At 38.3% G+C, this 19,996-nt stretch overlaps 1 protein-coding gene and 1 long non-coding RNA gene across 13 annotated transcripts in view; one reads left to right on the top strand and one right to left on the bottom strand.

The window, feature by feature from the left end:
• NEK11 (NIMA related kinase 11) overlaps window positions 1-19,996 on the bottom strand; it is a 288,025-nt gene that overhangs the window by 172,010 nt on the left and 96,019 nt on the right. For 8 of the 11 annotated variants that reach the window (XM_058729881.1, XM_058729887.1, XM_058729882.1 and 5 more), the window contains exons 7-12: window positions 8,895-9,044; window positions 8,684-8,762; window positions 8,222-8,257; window positions 5,814-5,899; window positions 2,669-2,788; window positions 215-308 (exon numbers count right to left, since the gene is read on the bottom strand). In XM_058729881.1, coding sequence (XP_058585864.1) covers window positions 215-308; window positions 2,669-2,788; window positions 5,814-5,899; window positions 8,222-8,257; window positions 8,684-8,762; window positions 8,895-9,044 — 565 coding nt within the window. The remainder of the gene's footprint in view (window positions 1-214; window positions 309-2,668; window positions 2,789-5,813; window positions 5,900-8,221; window positions 8,258-8,683; window positions 8,763-8,894; window positions 9,045-19,996) is intronic. The other 3 variants (XM_058729878.1, XM_058729884.1, XM_058729880.1) reach the window with 1 other exon arrangement.
• Window positions 210-7,986, top strand: LOC131511829 (uncharacterized). Of its 2 annotated transcripts, XR_009261762.1 has the most exons (4): window positions 210-375; window positions 2,605-2,772; window positions 5,870-6,032; window positions 7,865-7,986. It is a non-coding gene; the product is annotated as an uncharacterized LOC131511829 (long non-coding RNA). The 2 variants fall into 2 exon arrangements; XR_009261763.1 differs by lacking the exon at window positions 5,870-6,032.

Genomic DNA, 19,996 nt, shown 5'->3' with positions numbered 1-19,996 from the left:
CTCTAAGTACAGCTGCTCTGAATTACTGTCATCACTAACCACTGGTCTATATTCTAAAATAAACCCTACTACCTCCTCCCTGAATGGGGCAAAGTTGGTCTGGATGCCTTTTTTCTCCCCTTTGTCCTTCTTCCTGCCTGATCAGCCACATGAATGTGATGAATCTGAAGCAATTCAAAGTCTGATGTGAAATTTAAAACAAGAGAGCACTTACATGGAGAACATCAATAGTTAGCTGCTCAGAGTTCCGAGATCTCAACTCCTGCATTCGTTTGTTATTTTCTTCATATTTTTCTTCTGCAAGCTTTCTGTAGATTTAAAGTGAGTGTAGAAAAAACAGCTGCATTTTGCTAAAGCCACATCTATACTATGCAGGTAAGCGTGATCCCTGTTTCAACAGGCAAACCGGGGTGTTGGGAAACCAGGTCAATGGGTCTCTCCCTCATCAAGGAAAATGCAGTGCAGAACCCACTTGATTCTCTTGTAAGCACACATGATAATGCTCTGGCTGCTCGTCCATCCTTAAGGCCCCTAAAATGAATGCCTGAGGCATGCCTCTGAGGCAAAAGAAGGTGGTTCTTTCTTTGATCCCTGGGCATTCTCTGTGGTGGCAGGGGTGTGCGCCCCTGACGTCCAGACAGTGCCCAGCACATACTGATAACTCGACTACTGTTCTCAGGATGAATTAACCCACACACAAGGAGATTAGAGCTAGATTTCAAAGAATTTACGCAAAGAACTTGAGAGTCACTGTAAAGGGGAATTTTTCTCAGACACATTTTGTTTTGTGTGTAGTATAGAAGAATAGAAAGTAACAGACCTGCTACTAAACTGAAAGAAAGATTTGAGTTCTGGTGATTACTTGTGTGCTAATTTCGATTTAGATTGTTGAAAAGTCACTGAACATCCCTGTAGTCAAATTTTGTTTATAAAGTGGGTACATTATATCCCTTCTGACAATAGAGTCTTTTTATGACTGCACTCGAATCCTAAAATAATGATCAAAAACAATTCCAATGTAATTTATTCACAAAATTAGGACCAAACTTTAGTTAAAACCATTGCCTTTAAATAAGAAACATATTGAATGTCATGTGGAAGATGGATGACTTACTTTGTGTATAAAAAAGTTTTAATCTGAAACATAATTTGTAATATGCGTATAAGTTATTAAATTGCCTTTTTAATCTGTTCCCGTCAGAGATTTCATTTTCCTCTTACCCTCAAACAATGACATGAGTCATGGTACCTCAGGAATATTGCCATTCCCGAAGAGTTAGAAATAGGCCTGGGACTGTGACAGTGGCTCAAGGGATTTATGTAAATATATTTTCTCAGTAAAACCCATACTCAGTGGTGCCGTGGTTTGCAGAAACCAGCTTGCACTAGGTTCCCAAGAGCAGATTGTGTCCGTATCTTCCAACTGAACATTCGATGATATCATACCGGTGGCTTGAAATTGGCCATCATGGGAGTATTTACACCCCCTGCCCCACAACCCCAGAGGTGGTTGTTAAACATTTACCAGCACACGACTACCCCTGATGCACTCTGACAGAAATAGCTTTCCACACTGATTACAGAAAGCGTGTGTTAAGGGAAAAGAAGTAGTCTCACCGATTCTTACTTGGTTCCTCATGATACGCACTGCAAGTGCGAGAATACCTCTAAATCCTGTCACAAAATGAACAGATTTGAGTTTCAGGTCTTTTTTTTTCTGTCTCTCTAGTTGTTAGTTGGGGCTTCTAAACTACTAAAAAGTTGGCAGAGGAACAAAGAAGAAAAATGAGGAAACTGGATAATCTACCAACTGAAAAATCTGTCTTGCAGAAATTGGGAGTCTAGGTCTCTTTGGAATTTTCCCTTTTCACGCAAATACTTTAATTCCTAGTGATACTGTCCACCAGCAGCCCACCTTGAGCATTGACTTTTCAAAGGGTTTCACTTGGCAGAACAGAGCTGCTTCCAATCTGCTTCCTAAAGCCAACAATTTCCTGCTGGGACATTCTTCTCCCTATAGACCAGCTAGGTCTCCTGGCAGAGGGAGTACAGCAAACATCTGGGGAGTGAGGACAAGATAGTGAAGCTACCCTCTTCACTCTCTCGCTGGCATATGTACAAGAGGTGTTAGGGGCGCCTGGGTGGCTCAGTCGGTTGAGTGTCCGACTTCAGCTCAGGTCGTGATCTCGCCGTTTGTGAGTTTGAGCCCTGCATCGGGCTCTGTGCTGACAGCTTGGAGCCTGGAGCCTGCTTCAGATTCTGTGTCTCCCTCTCTCTCTGCCCCTTCCCTGCACATGCTCTGTCTCTCTCTGTCTCTCAAAAATGAATAAACATTAAAAAAAATTTTTTTAATAAAAAAAAGAGGTCTCAGCAACAATGAAGCTTCATTTGTAGGCTGACTCTATATTTTCATCACTAATTACCTCCCTGATAGTCAATCTTTCTTTGCACCCAAGACTGAAAGCCTGACATTAATGGTGGCTGGCATCCAATAACCACCTATGGCTGAAATAACCATCTTTTGAGGGGACGAGTAAGTGATGAAACAAATATAAATACATATATGCATTTTGATTTCTTGTTTTTGCTTTTGCTTTTCTTTAGCAAATTCCTTTGGAGTCCTGTGAAGTGGCCAGAGCCCAAGGTACCCTAAGGAAAGGCAACTTACTTCAGCTTCCTGGCCTTCTCATCAGCTGCCTGGAGCTTCCTCAGCCGCATCCTTTCTCTTGGTGTCATTTTCTGCACTTCAGACAGCGCCCGCAGAGTCTGCAGGTGGATCTTTTTTTGCCTATGAATAATAAAGATCCCCCACATGCAGCTCATCCCAAACATGCTCAGAAAAATTAAACAGATATTTTACAGAAGTATCATTACATTACCGAGAAGGGGGAAGCATCTGGAGACAGGCCAGGCAAAAACTAATAAACTCAGGGTAGGTAATGAGCCAACCAGGACTGTGGTTAATTGGCAATATTTTTCAAATTAGACTTTTGTTTAAAAGCAAATTACATATTTAACAAATTTCTGCTCATTTCATTGCCTATGACTGCTGTTTATAATGTAAGGATCAAATTAGGATCTTGGCCATCAAGGAATAAATGGACTGGCAGACTAATTCAACCATGTGCATAGGATATACTTTGGAATTAGGCAGTGTTTGAACCCCATCTCTACCACACATCAGCTCTGTAGCCTTCGGCAAGTTACTAAACCTCAGTTTTCTCATCTGTAAAGCACAGGCTATGGTGATTACTCTATGAGATAACGTATATATAGTATGTGACACATAAAAGGCCCCATATGGTAGTATTTTAGTAGCTACATTTTGTTGACTATGTTGTAAATTCTATGCTTCATACAGTAGGTAAGCATGGCACAGTGGTTATCACACAGATTAATAACAGTCTCTGGGTTCAAATACTAGTGCCCAGGTTACATGTATAGGCCCTCAGGGGGTAATGTTTTAGGCATGTTCCTATAACCTAGATTCCTTGAGTTGCTAATTATTCTTTCCCGAATGCCTGGATTCTTATTTGATTTTATATTAAGTTAGAGATGTGACAGTAGTGGATATTTTTAAAACACTAGACTAATCTTGGCTATTACTTTGTACTGCAACTGTGAAATAGTTTACCTGATGGCGCTTACAATTAAAGTTACTTAACCTCTCTATGATCACTAAAATAATAATAATAATAATAATAATGACACTTAAGTCATAGGGTTCTTGCGAGTTTCAATGAGTTGACTCATGTAAAGTGCTTATAACAAAGCCAAACACCCCCAAAAATATTAGTCAATATTATTATTTAAGAGCCTCTTTCTTCAGGTAAAGAAATGTGCTTACATTACTCATGTATTGAAAGATCTGCAACCATATTCTCAATGACCTTTGTTTCTGTGCCTGACTTGGTCAGGGCCTGATACTGCAGAATGGCTTTTGTATTCAACTCCCTCCTTAAAAAACACTAGAGAAGTCTCCTCTATTTCATTTATTCCCACTCTAGTCTTTATTATTTTGTAATAATTGTAATTATTTTGGAATATTTTGTGTAATTATAATGACTACTTGTAGATAGCTCTTATCCCTCTGGAATACAGTTGGAGCCTCTAGAAGACACAAAATTTTCTGGAATATACATCCTTTATTTTGTAAGATCAAATAGAGATCCCTAAAACATAGTCATACATAGTGAAAAAAGTGACAACTTGAAATCATATTTTATGATGAGAAAGATCACCCAAACAATTGGATTCCAGCACACTTTAATTGTAAGTGCCATCAGGTAAGCCATCTCACAATTGCAGTGCAAAGTAATAGCCAAAATTAGTCTAGTATTTAAAAAATACCTACTACTCTCACATCTCTAGTTTAAAATAAAATAAAATAAGAATCCAGGCATTTGGGAAAGAATAATTAGCAATTCAAGGAAAGTAGGTTTCCCCTAGTTAGCCCCTGAGGTACAGGGTATTTTAACTGGAAATCATGCATTAAACAGACTTTGATGAACCAGTTACCTCAGTTTGAATGTGAAACTGGAAAACAGTGCAGTTGAAAACCACTGGACTGAGGGGTAGAGCAACATATCTGTGTTATTTGGCCTTGAAGATTAGGCTAATGAGGGCTACTGTTCCCACCTACAGCCTTGCACATCTCTACCTTTGCACAGGGTCATTAAAAATTAAATAGAGAGTTCCTTCAGCAAAATTGTAGATTTGGTCTTTATAAGTGGTGCTCCCTGGAGTTGTGCAGTCCACAGCCTGCAGGGCGATACATGGCTGTTCAGAAGTAACCTAGTATTCTACGCTCTTGTAAGGTATAGCACAGAAATTTTGAATGAGGTAGGAGAGAGAAGTTAAATAATTATGGGGGCGTCTGGGTGGCCCAGTAGGTTAAGTGTCTGACTTCGGCTCAGGTCACGATTTCATGGCTCTTGAGTTCAAACCCCACATCGGGCTCTGTGCTCAGAGACTGGAGCCTGCTTCAGATTCTGTGACTCCCTCTCTCTCTGCCCCTCCCCTGCTCACACTCTATCTTTCTCCCTCTCAAAAATACATACAAACATTAAACAAAATTTTTTTAAGAAATAATTATGCTTGTTGGGGCATCTGGGTGTTCATTCAGTTGAGCGTCTGACTCTTGGTTTCAGCTCAGGACATGATCTCACAGTTCACAGGATTAAACCCTGCATTGGGCTCTGCATTGGCAGCACAGAACCTGCTTGGTATTCTCTCGCTCTCTCTCTATCTGCCCCTCCCCGACTTGTGCTCTCTTCATAGTTATATATCTCTATTTATATTTATAAATGAATTAACTTTCAAAAAATAGTAATAATTATGTTTGTGAAAAACACATTCTCTAGTTATATGTGTATCTGAAGAAATAAATTTTGGCTTATTTTCAATTTTCCTAGGACTTTACAATGTTGTCTTCTCAATAGATACTCTGCCAGTTCCTGTTAAACAAACAAGATGTGAAAACCATTTATGCTTAATATAGAAGGTTCATTAGCATAAATATCACTAAATGTTTGAGATATTAATTTCTCTATATACTTACAAGGCAACTGCAGAGCTACCCTGCAGATCTGTAAGCTGTGCAGTGGTTTAAAACTTTTATAATTCAATTTGCTACCACCTGGGGCAAAGGGGCTTTGGAATGCCAAGATACTGAAACTCCTTAATTTCTTGGCAAGACTTAAGTGAATTCTAGGAAACTCCAAGCAGTCAGCTTAGCACTAATAGATTTTTAAAGACAAATGCATTTAACATTTATGCTCAATGGGCTTTTTAAAAACAAAGCAATTACTTACATGGCATTAATTATCTGAGCAGCCTCCTCCTGACAATTCAAATTCTTGTCTTCCAGAGTCATCTCCGAATATCTACACATCAGGTGCTAAAATAGAGAACAACCCTGATGCACCTTAAATACTCCTCTTCAGGCATGAAAGGGCATAAAACTACCAGGGGTCTTTTCTGATGTGCAGCATTAATGACCATGCCTGGGAGCTTGAAAATAAAACCCACCGGTAACTATTTTTCCTTCTATAAAGGGTTACAAAAAATTGCATGGTAGCTTACGCAGCTTATGCTTGTCTCTCCAAGTTCATCTTGCACTGCCTGCTCTCTCACTCCCTGCTACCCACCACGGGCAGGCCTCCCATCAGCTCCATGAACACACAGGCTCTCCCCGGCCTTGGGTCCGTGTCCCCACTCCTGGGGCCAGGACTAGGGTGGGACAGAACGAGGCACTCACTGCAGGTGCAAAACTGAAGGGGCACCAAAAGACTCAGTAACCAAGATAAGTCATATTTTAAGGCAATATTATAAAAAATCAAAATTAATGCAAAAAGCCATGGAGAATACAATATCAAATGTTTACATCTTGCCATTTGCAACATGGATGGATCTAGAGGTATAATGCTAAGTAAGTCAGAGAAAAACAAATATCATATGATTTCATTCTTATGTGGAATTTAAGAAACAAAACAAACAAAGGAAAAAAGAGACAAACAAACAGACCCTTAACTACAGAGAACAAACTGCTGGTTGCCAGGTGGGTGGGGGATGGGGAAACGTGACGAGGATTAAGAGTACACTTACTGTGCGATGAGCACTGAATAATGTACATACAGAACTGGTGAATCACCGTATTGTACACCTGAAGCTAATATAACTGTTAACTTTATGTTAATTATACTAGAATTAAGAAAATAAAATAAATAAAACTTTATAAAGACAGGGCCCAACCCTGAACATGCACCAGACTACCTCATTTGCATCACCCTAATCCCAGCCCTGTTGGATCCTGTCTTTGAATTTTTGATATTTTGTTACCATGGACTTTTAGAATTTTTAAAATGTTTATTCATTTTTTGAGAGAGAGACAGAGTGTGAGTGGGGGAGGGGCAGAGAGAGAGAGAAGGACACAGAATCAAAAGCAGGCTCCAGGCTCTGAGCTGTTAGCACAGATGGGGGGCTCAAACCTAGGAAACGTGAGATCATGACCTAAGCCAAAGTTGAATGCTCAATGAGCTGAGCCATCCAGGTGCCCCATTAATTTGGATTTTTTACAAAATGTTTATTTTTTTATTTTGAGAGGGGTGAGAGTGGGGAAGAGAGAGAGAGAGAGAGAGAGAGAGAGAATCCCAAGTAGGCTCCATTGTGTCAACACAGGGCCCAATGCAGGGCTTGATCCCATGACCCTGGGATCATAACCAGAGCTGAAATCGAGAGTCGAATGCCCAACCAATTGAGCCACTCAGGCGCCCCTAATTTGGATTTTTTAAACACTGCAATCAAATGTTATTTATCCTGATTACTGAGTTTTTGATGGTCTCTTTAATTTTGTCTAAGGGCAAATGCCTTACTCACCTCACGCTAGTCCCAGCAGATCCCCTTGGATTCCTTTCAACTTTTTTTTTGGTATGCTCACAGCCCCATCAGGGTGGTTTTGATCCCAACAGTTAGTACCTGTGCCTCTTTTTCAGCGCCCTGCCCTTAGGCTAATGGAACTGGCTTTGCATAGGGAAAGTTATACATAGCGAGAGCCAAAAGTCCCTGGGAACTTCTACCTCCCTTCCGTCCCCTGTCAGGCTCACCCCACTTTTCCTCAGGGGCTTCTGTAGAGAGCACATTGCTGCATAAGAACCCTCCCCTCCATGTCCCCCTTTAGAAACATAATCTGACTCTGGGCTCTGTCCCCGCTAATTCCCTGTGATTCCAACATTCTCTCAGGCTCTTTACATGTCTGGGTGTTTCTCACCATCTCACTGGTAGAGAAATGTAACCGACTCTTTCTTTGACCACCAAAGCCATCCCCTTCCCTTACTTTACAGCATCCTGTGTGCTTTCTTCCTAGTGTTCCTGATAATGTATGATTACTTTTTCTTGGGTACTGGGTCCTCTTCCCAGCAATCAAATTGCAAAAGACGGAAGCCATAGGCCTTCCTTTCAGCACCTTCAGCATCAGCACTGCGCCCAGCACACAACTGATGGGTGCACATCAAGTCAGCATCCTTGCTTCCTGCCAACGTAGAAACTGGACGCGGACGAAAAGGTGTGCCCGTTTTTGAAGGTGAATGACTATTTGTGGGTCCACTTAAAATTAGTCATAAAATTAAAGGAAATTTGCCTGAGGCATTCACAAAAGCCTAGTTTAAAAAACAAGAACAAAAACAAAAATCTCCAATAGGGTACTGTTTGCTTTTTTTCTTACCACCAGAGGTAGATTCTCTGCATCACAATTTCTAATCTACAGGAAAACAAAATAAATTCACCTGATCAATAAAATGGATTATTAAGACCTATAACAAAGGAGTGGAATAACAAAGACTCAGTGAAAACCCCAGATTTTAGTAGTATTAGTAGCGCATTCTTGCCTTAGCAGAAATATATTTGCAAAGTAAACCAAGAGCTCTATGGGTCAATGTTGAGTTTGGGCCAAAAATGACAATCCTAACTTCTCATATCTGGGGCTCCAGGGAACTGTGGAGTTCACACACCTTCTTTTCCAAAGAGATTGTCTGACTAATAATTTCCCTCAGCTTAAAAAAAAAAAATCTTATTTCTCCTTTCTCACTGATTCTTGATGCATCTTATTCTCACAGCATATCTTCAAGTTCTAGAATGAATATAAATGCTAATACATGTTTCCCAGTATCCCTTCCATTTTAAATACCTGTAGTTGTTCATCAATGTAAGGGATTTTTAAAATTTCTATAGCAGATGGTCTCAATGAAGGACTCTTGTTCAACATGCTGTAATGTTTAAGAAGAAAATTATTTTAAGAAAAGAAAAAGAAAAAAAGAAAAAGAAAATTATTTTTCAAATGAACTAAAATATAAGTACAATTTAAAATTGTTTTTGTGGCAACATATTTATTTCCATACCGTTCCATGATGGTATTCAGTTCTCTTGGGTATCTCTGGGGGAGGGAAGGCGTGTCACCTTCAACAATTTTTAAAACAATGGACAAGAAACTGGAGCCAGTGAACGCATGGTTCATGCAGCACATCTCATATAAAATGCATGCCAGAGACCTAAAGACAAAGTCAAAGAAATTAAATAAGGAACAAATGCCCTATTTTAAATTTGATCACCATATAAAACCTTGGATGTATCAGGGCATTGGTTGTGAGACACTAACATATCCTTTGATTTGTTTGTTTAAAAGCTTCAGTACTATATTTCTTTTCCATTTATACACATGTTTAATAAATGAAGAGGGTAAAGTGAAAAAAAAAAAACTTACAAAATGTAAGTCTGAATGACCATTTTTTGTCAGAGGAAAACAAACAAACCTACTATGTCTGCACACAGTAGGGTAAATAAACATTTGATCAATGTAGTAAGGAGCCTCTATGAAGGAACAATAAAATACAGCTAAATATCTTCCTAAGGCAGTTTTGTTAATTATATGCAAAATAAAATTTTAATTTATCAGCCTAAACTTCCCTCAAATGTATATCCAAGCATTTTGAAAAGGAAGCTAGCATTCTTTATTAGTTTTCTGAATAGAATCCATTTACAAGTAGGGTGGAAAAGCAGCTACTTGTAGCTCACATTAAAATGTATATAATTCTCCCTTTGAGGGTATGAAATAAGAGTATTAAAATTCTAGATCAGTCTGACACTGATAGGATTAACCATGCAAATCAGTAACCTCTAAACCAGCAGAATAATCTTTTAAATAACTCTGCATCATTAAGACAAGTAAGGGGGAAATCTTGCCTGAACTTAATATTAAGAAAGAACTGTACTTCTCCTAAATTAATGGATTATTTTTAATCTCATGAGTATTTTGGATTATGTAACTAGCCAGGTCTCCCTTTTCATGTTAGTTGCTTGAAAAATCAGGAATAAACTTACAACCAACCTTGTGTAAGTTGTGTTTTATGTAACTTTAAACACTGTCCCACTTTCTTATAAAAGGTAGTGTCTGTATAAATAAATATATAAATGAATGCTATCATTTTAACCATTTTGTGGGTATCATAAAAATGTTCACTAATAAGAGAATCCTGGATATACTGAATACAATGAGATGTTTCTGTTTCAGCACATAACAGTAACACTAAACATTTCTATCTAATTGGTACTTTACATATATTACAAAGCAGCTTCCAGATATAACTAAACAGAATCTCATAACTTCATAGTGACGTACAGCCACTATATTTTTCCCATGCAACCTGGCTCTAAGAAGTTAAACGGCTTGATCAAATTCATAAGGTATTTTCCCTTCCACATTCTAGACTATTTTTATTACAGAATGCCAGAAAGAACGAGGATATTAGGAAAAAACCCATGATAGTGACTAGAACACCAAGATCAATGTAAATATTATAAACTATGAAAATTAATTTTGTACCCATCCATAAGATTATTAAATAATGTAGCACATATTTAGGTTTCTATACTAGGAAAAATTTCCTTCAATAAATGTGAAATAAAGACATTTTTAGACAATCAAAAATTAAGAGAATTCGTTGCCAGCAGGATAGCACTAAAAACAATCCCAAAATGGAATTCTTCAACTTGAAGAAAAATGATTCCAGGCAGAAACAAGGAATGCAGGGAGGGTCACACCTGTCAGAATGGCTAAAATTGACAACACAAGAAACAACAGGTGTTGGTGAGGATGCAGAGAAAGGGGAACCCTCTTGTACTGCTGGTGTGAATGCAAACTGGTGTAGCCAGTCTAGAAAACAACATGGAGCCTCCCCAGAAAAGTTAAAAAAAGAACTATCCTATGATACAGCAATTGTACTACTAGGTATTTACCCAAAGGATACAAAATTGCATATTTGAAGGGGTACTTGCACCCAAATATTTAGAGCAGCATTGTCAACAGTAAGTCAAAGTATAGAGAGGGCTCAAGTATCCATGGACTGATGAATAGCTAAAGAAGATGTGATATGTATATATAAATACATATTGAAAGTTTATGCCTTTATTTTGACATTGAGAACAAGATAAGTATGCCTACTATCACTACTTCTATTCAATATTGTAATGAAAGTGCTATTCAGAACAATAAGGCCAGAAAAAGTTAAATGAAAGTGTGTGTGTGTGTGTGTGTGTATAAAATGACAAATAAAAATACAAATATACAGTAATTATGTTAAATGTAAATGTATAATGTTTCAATTAAAAAGACTATCAGACAGTAAAAATTATATATATAAAGATTAGAAAAATATATTAAACTGTCATTAGCATGTCAACATGGTTATGTACATAAAAGGTCATTTCAATAAGCCTGTGACAAACATTTAAAAAACGAAATGCATAATGCCATTTACATTAACATCATGCAGTGTCAAATACCTAGGAATAAATCCAATGAAAGATATACACCCTACACTGTAAACCACAATACATTGCTAAGAGAAATTTAAGAGCCTAAAAAGGGGGGGCAGGGTGGAGGGGGAGAGATCCACATGTGTGGTTTGGAGGAGTCAAAATAATGAAGATGTCGATTTTTCCCAGAATGACCTATAGACTCAATGCAATATCAATCAAAATCCTAGCAGACTTTTTGTGGGAATTGACAAACTGATTCTAAAACTTACATGGAAATGCAAAGGGACAAAGATAGACATGGTACATTGGAGGTCTTATATTATCAAATACCAAGATTCATTATAAAGTTACATTACTTATGAAAATGTGATATTAGCAAAGAAGAAAAAATAGACCATGGAATGAAACAGAGGGCTCAAAAACAGATCCACACAAATTCAGTCACTTGACTAATGCAAAGACAAACTGCACTATGGTAAAGAAAAAAAAAATGATCCTTTTAACAAATTATGCTGGGCCAACTGAATACACATATGGAAAGTAATATATGTGGACTACTATCTCACACCAGACACATGCACAAAAATCACCAATTTTTACTATGAAAAATAAGATCATAAAGCTTTTAAAAAAAAAACAGGAGACTATCTTCCTGATCTGGGGGTAGGCAAAGACTTCCTAAACAAAACATAAAAAAACACTGGCAGTAATGTTATGCACTGATAAAATGGACTCCATTATAATTAGGAACTTCTGTTCATGAAAAGACACCACTAAGAGAGTGAAAAGGAAGAAACAGAGTAGGAGAAGACATTGCAGCTCAAATATTCATCAAAGACTGGTATCCAGAACTGGTTAAAGTTCATTAATTTATTAATTACAACTCCTACCAATCAATAAGAAAAAGGAGAGAACCCAATGGAAAAATGGACAAACGACCTGAAGAGACGCTAAATGGCCCCAAATCATGAGACGTTTGACATCATCAGTCATCAGAGAAAATGCAAATGAAAAGCACAGTGCAGCACCACTATTCGCTTTGACCGTAAGAATTGGTGAAAATGAAAAAGACAATATCAAGTCAGTACTTGTTACACTCTGAGAAAAGTTTTCTTAACAAAAAGAGAGGGGAAGGCTACACATTACTAGTAAAATATAATCATCAAATTGAATCAAATACTTTTATTTGGGTGGATATGTGTAAAATATTTGTGTGTTATAAACTCTGCCCCAATATGCTGACTTATTTTCCCCAAAGAAGAGTCTAATTTGAACCTTGAGAATGTTTAAAATAGTAGAGCTACAGGTCTACCAAGATTTGCTAATTCTAAACTCTCATTGTATCAGTGAGAAACCCAAAACTCAGAGAAAGGAAGTAATTTGCCCAGAAAGGTGCCATATTAGATGAACTTGTTTGGTATTGGTATTGTTCTCATTCAATATATCTTTAAAATGTTTTCTAAAAAATTTACACTAACTACATACACTCTGCTATGTAATCTAATGTACATGTAGTCATTTTAACACTGAAAAAAGGAATGAAACTCATAGGTCTAAGTGTAGAAGGCTATCAATCACTCAGCGCCCACATACTCTTCTGAGGATTTAATTCAGCTCCTCCTGTGGGCTCACAGTCTTCTTCAGGCCTTGGGTTAAAAGCACAACAAAGCCAGATAATCTCTCCTGGCTCTGATAGGTTGAAAGGGCTGGATGAGAGCAACAATCTCTGACACAGGACATTTTGAGCTGACTTGGGAGCAGACTATTATATTACCTCTATCAATAATACAAGTGGCAACAATAATAATTGTAATCAGAAAAATACTAGTTGAGGGGCGCCTGGGTGGCTCAGTCGGTTGGGCGACCGACTTCGGCTCAGGTCATGATCTCGCGGTCCATGAGTTCAAGCCCCGCATCGGGCTTTGTACTGACAGCTCAGAGCCTGGAGACTGATTCACATTCTGTGTCTCCCTCTCTCTCTGACCTTCCCCCATTCATGTTCTGTCTCTTTCTGTCTCTAAAATGAATAAACGTTAAAAAAAATTTTAAAAAAAGAAAAAAATACTAGCTGAAATTTTAATAGTGTTTACTATAAATTAGGCCCTGTTCTATATTCCTTACATATATTAACTCATTTAATCATTCTCAGAACATTCCTAATGAAGCAGAAACTATTATTATCACTCCCATTCTTCAGATGAGGAAACCACAAGATTAGGTCAATTGTTAATGTTTCCATATTGAGTAGCTGGTGGAACTGGGATTGCAACACAGTTTGTCTGGTTCTAGAGACATGAAGTCTATGCCATCCTGCCTCTCAATGCTGTATTTCTGATCATTAAGGGCTCTTTTGACTTGGAAATCATGGCTAAACCAACGGAAGACCTTCAGGCAGGGGCTGATTTCCCAAGCTTACTTTGGGTTCTACCTGGAACCATAAGTCATCTTCAGGGATCCCTAGGGAGGCCTGCAGGGCCATGCAGGGCATCCAAGCCATAGCATCCAATGCAGGGCATCCAAGCCATGGCATCCAAGCCATGCAGGGCATCAGACCATGGCAAATATAGGGGACACAAACAATGAGACCCTCTTTGGCAAAAGGAAAGCAAGGTAGGCAAGTTTGGCTTTTGTTTTTCTGTTGCTTCTCATGGAAAGGGAGTTAGTGGTCTATTAAGTACAATAAGTCGATAATGAAGTCAAACTCTACTTTTATGGAGACATAACTCTACCAAAGCCACATTTGATGGATATACTAGGGTTATAAAAAGCTGTGGAATTATCTGGCTAAACAGACTATAGAACAATTAGATGTAGAGACTAACTTAGTAATCAATTAATTTTGATACAAGACTATTCTCTTTCTTGGAAATCCTCTCAGCTTCACTAAAGGCATTCTGTTTTCCATTTACCTGTCTCATTTTGATCTAGTGAGATTTACTTGCACTTGAGCACATGGAAGAGTGACTTGTAGAAAGGGACCTTCCCTGGTCCCTGGGCACCTGCCTGCAATAGATATAATCTGATTACAGACACCACCAGGACACTTTGGGCAAAAGATTTTTGATTATCCTGTTACAAGTTTTTTTTTTTTTAAGTTTATTCATTTTGACAGAGAGAGAGAGAGAGGGAGACCACAAGCAGGGAGGGGCAGAGAGAGAGGGAGAGAGGGGATCCAAAGCAGGCTCCAGGCTCTGTTCTGTCAGCACAGAGCCCAATGTGGGGTTCAACTCACAAACCATGAGATCACGACCTGAATTGAAGTCAGATGCCCAACTGACTGAGCCACCCAGGCATACCTATCCTGTTACAAGTTAAAATTTATCTACTATATGTACATTTTATTCTAGTAACTATACATCTATGTACCTATGGTTTTAATTTTTTTCCAATTTCCAGCTAAACATTTCTAATGGGAATAATTATATAATCTTGAACTCATCAATTCCATCCTTTTTGAAGATGTTTATCTTACTTGACTCCCAGTCTTAAATCTGGCAGTGAGGAGGTGGTTGAGGGGAAAGTAGAGGGCAAGTTGAAAAAAAGAAGATGCATTTTATTTAGAAGTCTATGATTTGTATTCCTTTTTTTCCCCCCAAAATATAGCTAACTGTGAAGAAGTAAGCAAATAAATCCCTGAAGGAGGAAATTTAGCAGTGAAAGGGAAATCTGGGATCAGGTGCATGTGAAGCAAATTACACCTGAACTCCATAAACTCACCATCTGTCCAGCTTGACCAGAACTACCCAAAGGATTTCAGGAGCACAGGTTGATAATGAATTGCAAATGAAACTCAGATGTTGTCTTGTCTCAAGGAACTAAACTTACCCTTTGAAATCTGTCCAGACTCTGCAAACAGAAACCTATCCCACCATAGCAATGCATGACTCTGGTTGGGGCAGCTTTACTGATCTTTTAGATATTTTTATTTTACATAATTGATGATCACCCTGATATCCATCTAGAAAAGAGTACACAGGGGCGCCTAGGTGGCTCAGTCATTTGAGCGTCCAACTTTGGATTTCAGCTCAAGTCATGATCTCACAGTCCTGGGGTCCACCCCCACACTGAGCTCCATGCTGGGCATGGAGCCTGCTTAAGATTCTCTCTCCCACAGCAGACCTATCCACAGAAACTTGGAAGGCCAGAAAGGAGTGGCAGGATATATTCAGTGTGCTGAATCAGAAAGATATGCAGGCAAGAATTCTTTTTTTTAAATTTTTTTAATGTTTTATTTATTTTTAAGACAGAGAGACAGAGCATGAGTGGGGAGGGGCAGAGAGAGAGGAGAACACAGAATCTGAAACAGGCTCCAGGCTATGAGCTGTCAGCACAGAGCCCGACGCGGGGCTCAAACTCACGAACTGTGACATCATGACCTGAGCCGAAGTTGGACGCTCAACCAACTGAGCCACCCAGGTGCCCCTGCAGCCAAGAATTCTTTATCTAGCAAGGCTGTCATTCAAAATAGAAAGAGAGATAAAAAGTTTCCCAGACAAACAGAACTTAAAGCAGTTTGTGACCACTAAACCAGCCCTGCAAGAAATTTTAAGGGGAACTCTCTGAGGGGAGAAAAGATGAAAAAAAAAAATATATATATATATATACATATATATATATATGTGTATACATATACATATATATATGTATGTATATATATATATATAAATACCAAAAGCAACAAAGATTAGAAAGGACCATAGAACACCACCAGAAACTCCAACTCTACAAGCATCATTACAGCAATAAATTCCTATCTTTCAGTACTCACTCTAAACGTCAATGGACTCAATGCTCCAATCAAAAGACATAGGGTAACAGAATGGATAAGAAAACAAGATCCATCTAGATGCTGTTTACAAGAGACCCACTTCAGACATAAAGACACCTTCAGATTGAAAATAAGGGGATGAAGAACCATCTATCATGTTAATGGTCAACAAAAGAAAGCTGGAGTAGCCATACTTATATCAGACAATCTAGACTTTAATATAAGGACTGTATCAAGAGATGCAGAAGGGCATTATATCATAATCAAGGGGTCTATCCACCAAGAAGACCTAACAATTGTAAACATTTAGGCACCAAATGTGCAAGCACCCAAATATATAAATCAATTAATCACAAACATAAAGACATTCATCGATAGTAATACCATAATAGTAGGAGACTTCAACACCCCACTCACAGCAATGGATAGATCATCTAATCAAAAAATCCACAAGGAAACAATGGCTTGGAATGACACACTGGACCAGATGGACTTAACAGATATATTCAGAACATTACACCCTGAAACCACAGAATATACATTCTTCTCCAGTGCACATGGAACATTCTCCAGAATAGACCATACACTGGGACACAAATCAGTCCTAAGTAAGTACAAAGAGGTTGAGATCATACTGTGCATATTTTCAGACCACAATGCTATGAAACTCGAAATCAACCACAAGAAAAAATTTGTAAAGGTAACAAATACTTGGAGACTGAAGAACATCCTACTAAAGAATGAATGCACTAGCCAAGCAGTTAAAGAGGAAATTAAAAGTATATGGAAGTCAATGAAAATGATAACACCACAACCCAAAACCTCTGGGACGCAGCAAAGGTGGTCATAAGAGGAAAGTATATAGCAATCCAGGCCTTCTTAAAGAAGCAAGAAAGATCTCAGATATACAACCTAACCTTATGCCTTAAGGAGCTGAAAAAAGAACAGCAAATGAAACCCAAAGACAGGAAATAATAAAGATTAGAGCAGAAATTAATGCTATCGAAACCAAAAAAACAGAACAGATCAATGAAACCAGAAGCTGGTTCTTTGAAAGAATTAACAAAATTGACCAACCACTAGCCAGTTTGATCAAGAAGAAAAAGGAAAGGACCCAAATAAATAAAATCAAGAATGAAAGAGGAGAGATCACAATCAACACAGCAGAAATAAAAACAATAATAAGAGAATATCATGAGCAATTATATGCCAATAAAAAGGGCAATCTGGAAGAAATGGACAAATTCCTAGAAACATATAGACTTCCAAAACTAAAACAGGAAGAAATAGAAAATTTGAACAGACCTATAGCCAGTAAGGAAATTGAATTAGTAATCAAAAATCTGCCAAAAAACAAGAGTCCAGGGCCAGATGGCTTTCCAGGCTAATTCTACGAAACATTTAAGGAAGAGTTAAAACCTATTCTCTTGAAACTGTTCCAAAAAATAGAAATGGAAGGAAAACTTCCAAACTCTTTCTATGAAGCTAACATAACCTTGATTCCAAAAACAGACAGAGACCCCACTAAAAAGGAGAACTATAGACCAATTTCCCTGATGAACACGGATACAAAAATCCTCAAGAAGATATTAGCCAACTGGATCCACAAATACATTACAAAAATTATTTGCCACGACCAAGTGGGATTTATACCTGGGATGGAGGGCTGGTTCAATATCTGCAAAACAATTAACGTGATTCATCACATCAATAATAGAAAGGACAACAACCATAGGATCCTCTCAACAGATGCAGAGAAAGCATTTGACAGCATCCTTTCTTGATAAAAACCCTCATGAAAGTAGGGATAGAAAGAGCATACCTCAAGATCATAAAAGCCATATATGAACGACCCAATGCTAATATCATCCTCAATGGGGAAAAACTGAGAGCTATCCCCCTGAGGTCAGTAATAAGACAGGGATGTCCACTCTCGCCACTGTTATTCAACATAGTTTTGGAAGTCTTAGCCTCTGCAATCAGAAATACAAAGAAATAAAAGGCATCCAAATCGGCCAGGAGGAGGTCAAACTTTCACTCTTCGCAAATGACATGACACTCTATATGGAAAACCCAAAAGATTCCACCAAAAAACTGCTAGAATTGATTCATGAATTCAGCAAAGTTGCAGGATATAAAATCAACGCACAGAAATTGGTTGCATTCCTATACACCAACAATGAAGCAACAGAAAGAAAAATCAAGGAATCGATCTCATTTACATTGCATCAAAACCCATAAAATACCAGGAAAAAATCTAATCAAAAAAGTGAAAAATCTATAAACTGAAAACTATAGAAAGCTTATGAAAGAAATTGAAGAAGACACAAAGAAAGGGAAAGAGATTCCATGCTCCTGGATAGGTAGAACAAATATTTTTAAAATGTCAATACTATCCAAAGCAATCTACATAGGCAATGCAATCCCTATCAAAATAACACCAGCATTCTTCACAGAGCTAGAACAAATAATCCTAAAACTTGTATGGAACCAGAAAAGACCCCGAATAGCCAAAGCAATCTTGAAAAAGAAAACCAAAGTGAGAGGCATCATAATCCCAGACTTTAAGCTATACACAAAGCTGTAATCATCAAGACATTATGGTACTGGCACAAGAACAGACACTCAGATTAATGGAACAGAATAGAGAACCCAGAAATGGATCCACAAATGTATGGCCAACTAATCTTTGACAAAGCAGACAAGAATATCCAAAGGAAGGAATAAAGACAGTCTCTTCAGCAAGTGGTACTGGGAAAACTGGACAGAGACATGCAGAAGAATGAACCTGGACCACTTTCTTACACCATACACAAAAATAACTCAAAATGGATGAAAGACCTCAATGTAAGACAGGAAGCCATCACATTCCTTGAGGAGAAAGCAGGAAAAAACCTCTTTGATCTTGGCCGCAGCAACTTCTTACTCAACATGTCTCCGGAGGCAAGGGAAACAAAAGCAAAAATGAACTACTGGGACCTCATCAAAACAAAAAGCTTCTGCACAGGGAAGGAAACAATCAGCGAAACTAAAAGGCAACTGACAGAATGGGAGAAGATATTTGCAAATGACATATCAGATAAAGGGTTAGTATCCAAAATCAATAAAGAACTTATCAAACTCAACACCCAAAAAACAAAGAATCCAGTGAGGAAATGGGCAAAAACATGGATAGACACTTCTCCACAGAAGACATCCAGATGGCCAACCGACATGTGAAAAAATGCTCCACATCACTTATCATCAGGGAAATACAAATCAAAACCACAATGAGATACCACCTTACACCTGTCACAATGGCTAACATTAACAACTCAGGCAACAACAGATGTTGGCGAGGATGCGGAGAAATCCTCTTTTGCTCTGCTGGTGGGAATCCAAATTGGTGCAGCCACTCTGGAAAACAGTATTTTTAGTCCTCAAAAAACTAAAAGTAGAACTACCCTAAGACACAGCAATTGCACTACTAGGCATTTATCCATGGGATACAGGTGTGGTGTTTCAAAGGGACACATGCACCCCCATGTTTATAGCAGCACTATCAACAACAGCCAAAGTATGGAAAGAGCCCAAATGTCCATCCATGGATGAATGGATAAAGAAGACGTGGTGTATATATATACAATGGAGTATTACTCGACAATCAAAAAGAATGAAATCTTGCCATTTGCAACTACGTGCATGGAACTGGAGGGTATTATGCTAAGTGAAATTAGTCAGTCAGAGAAAGACAAAGATCGTATTACTTCACTCATATGAGGACTTTAAGAGACAAAACAGATGAACATAAGGGAAAGGTAACAAAAACAATATAAGAACAGGGAGGGGTACAAAACAAAAGAGACTCATAAATCTGGAGAACAAACTGAGGGTTACTGGAGGGGCTGTGGGAGGGGGGGATGGGCTAAATGGGTAAGG

This window comes from Neofelis nebulosa, chromosome 5 (assembly GCF_028018385.1).
Source record: "Neofelis nebulosa isolate mNeoNeb1 chromosome 5, mNeoNeb1.pri, whole genome shotgun sequence".
In the NCBI taxonomy this organism is placed as follows: domain Eukaryota; kingdom Metazoa; phylum Chordata; class Mammalia; order Carnivora; family Felidae; genus Neofelis; species Neofelis nebulosa.
The sequence above is the reverse complement of the archived record's forward strand: the minus strand, read 5'-3'. Positions and strand labels throughout refer to the sequence as shown.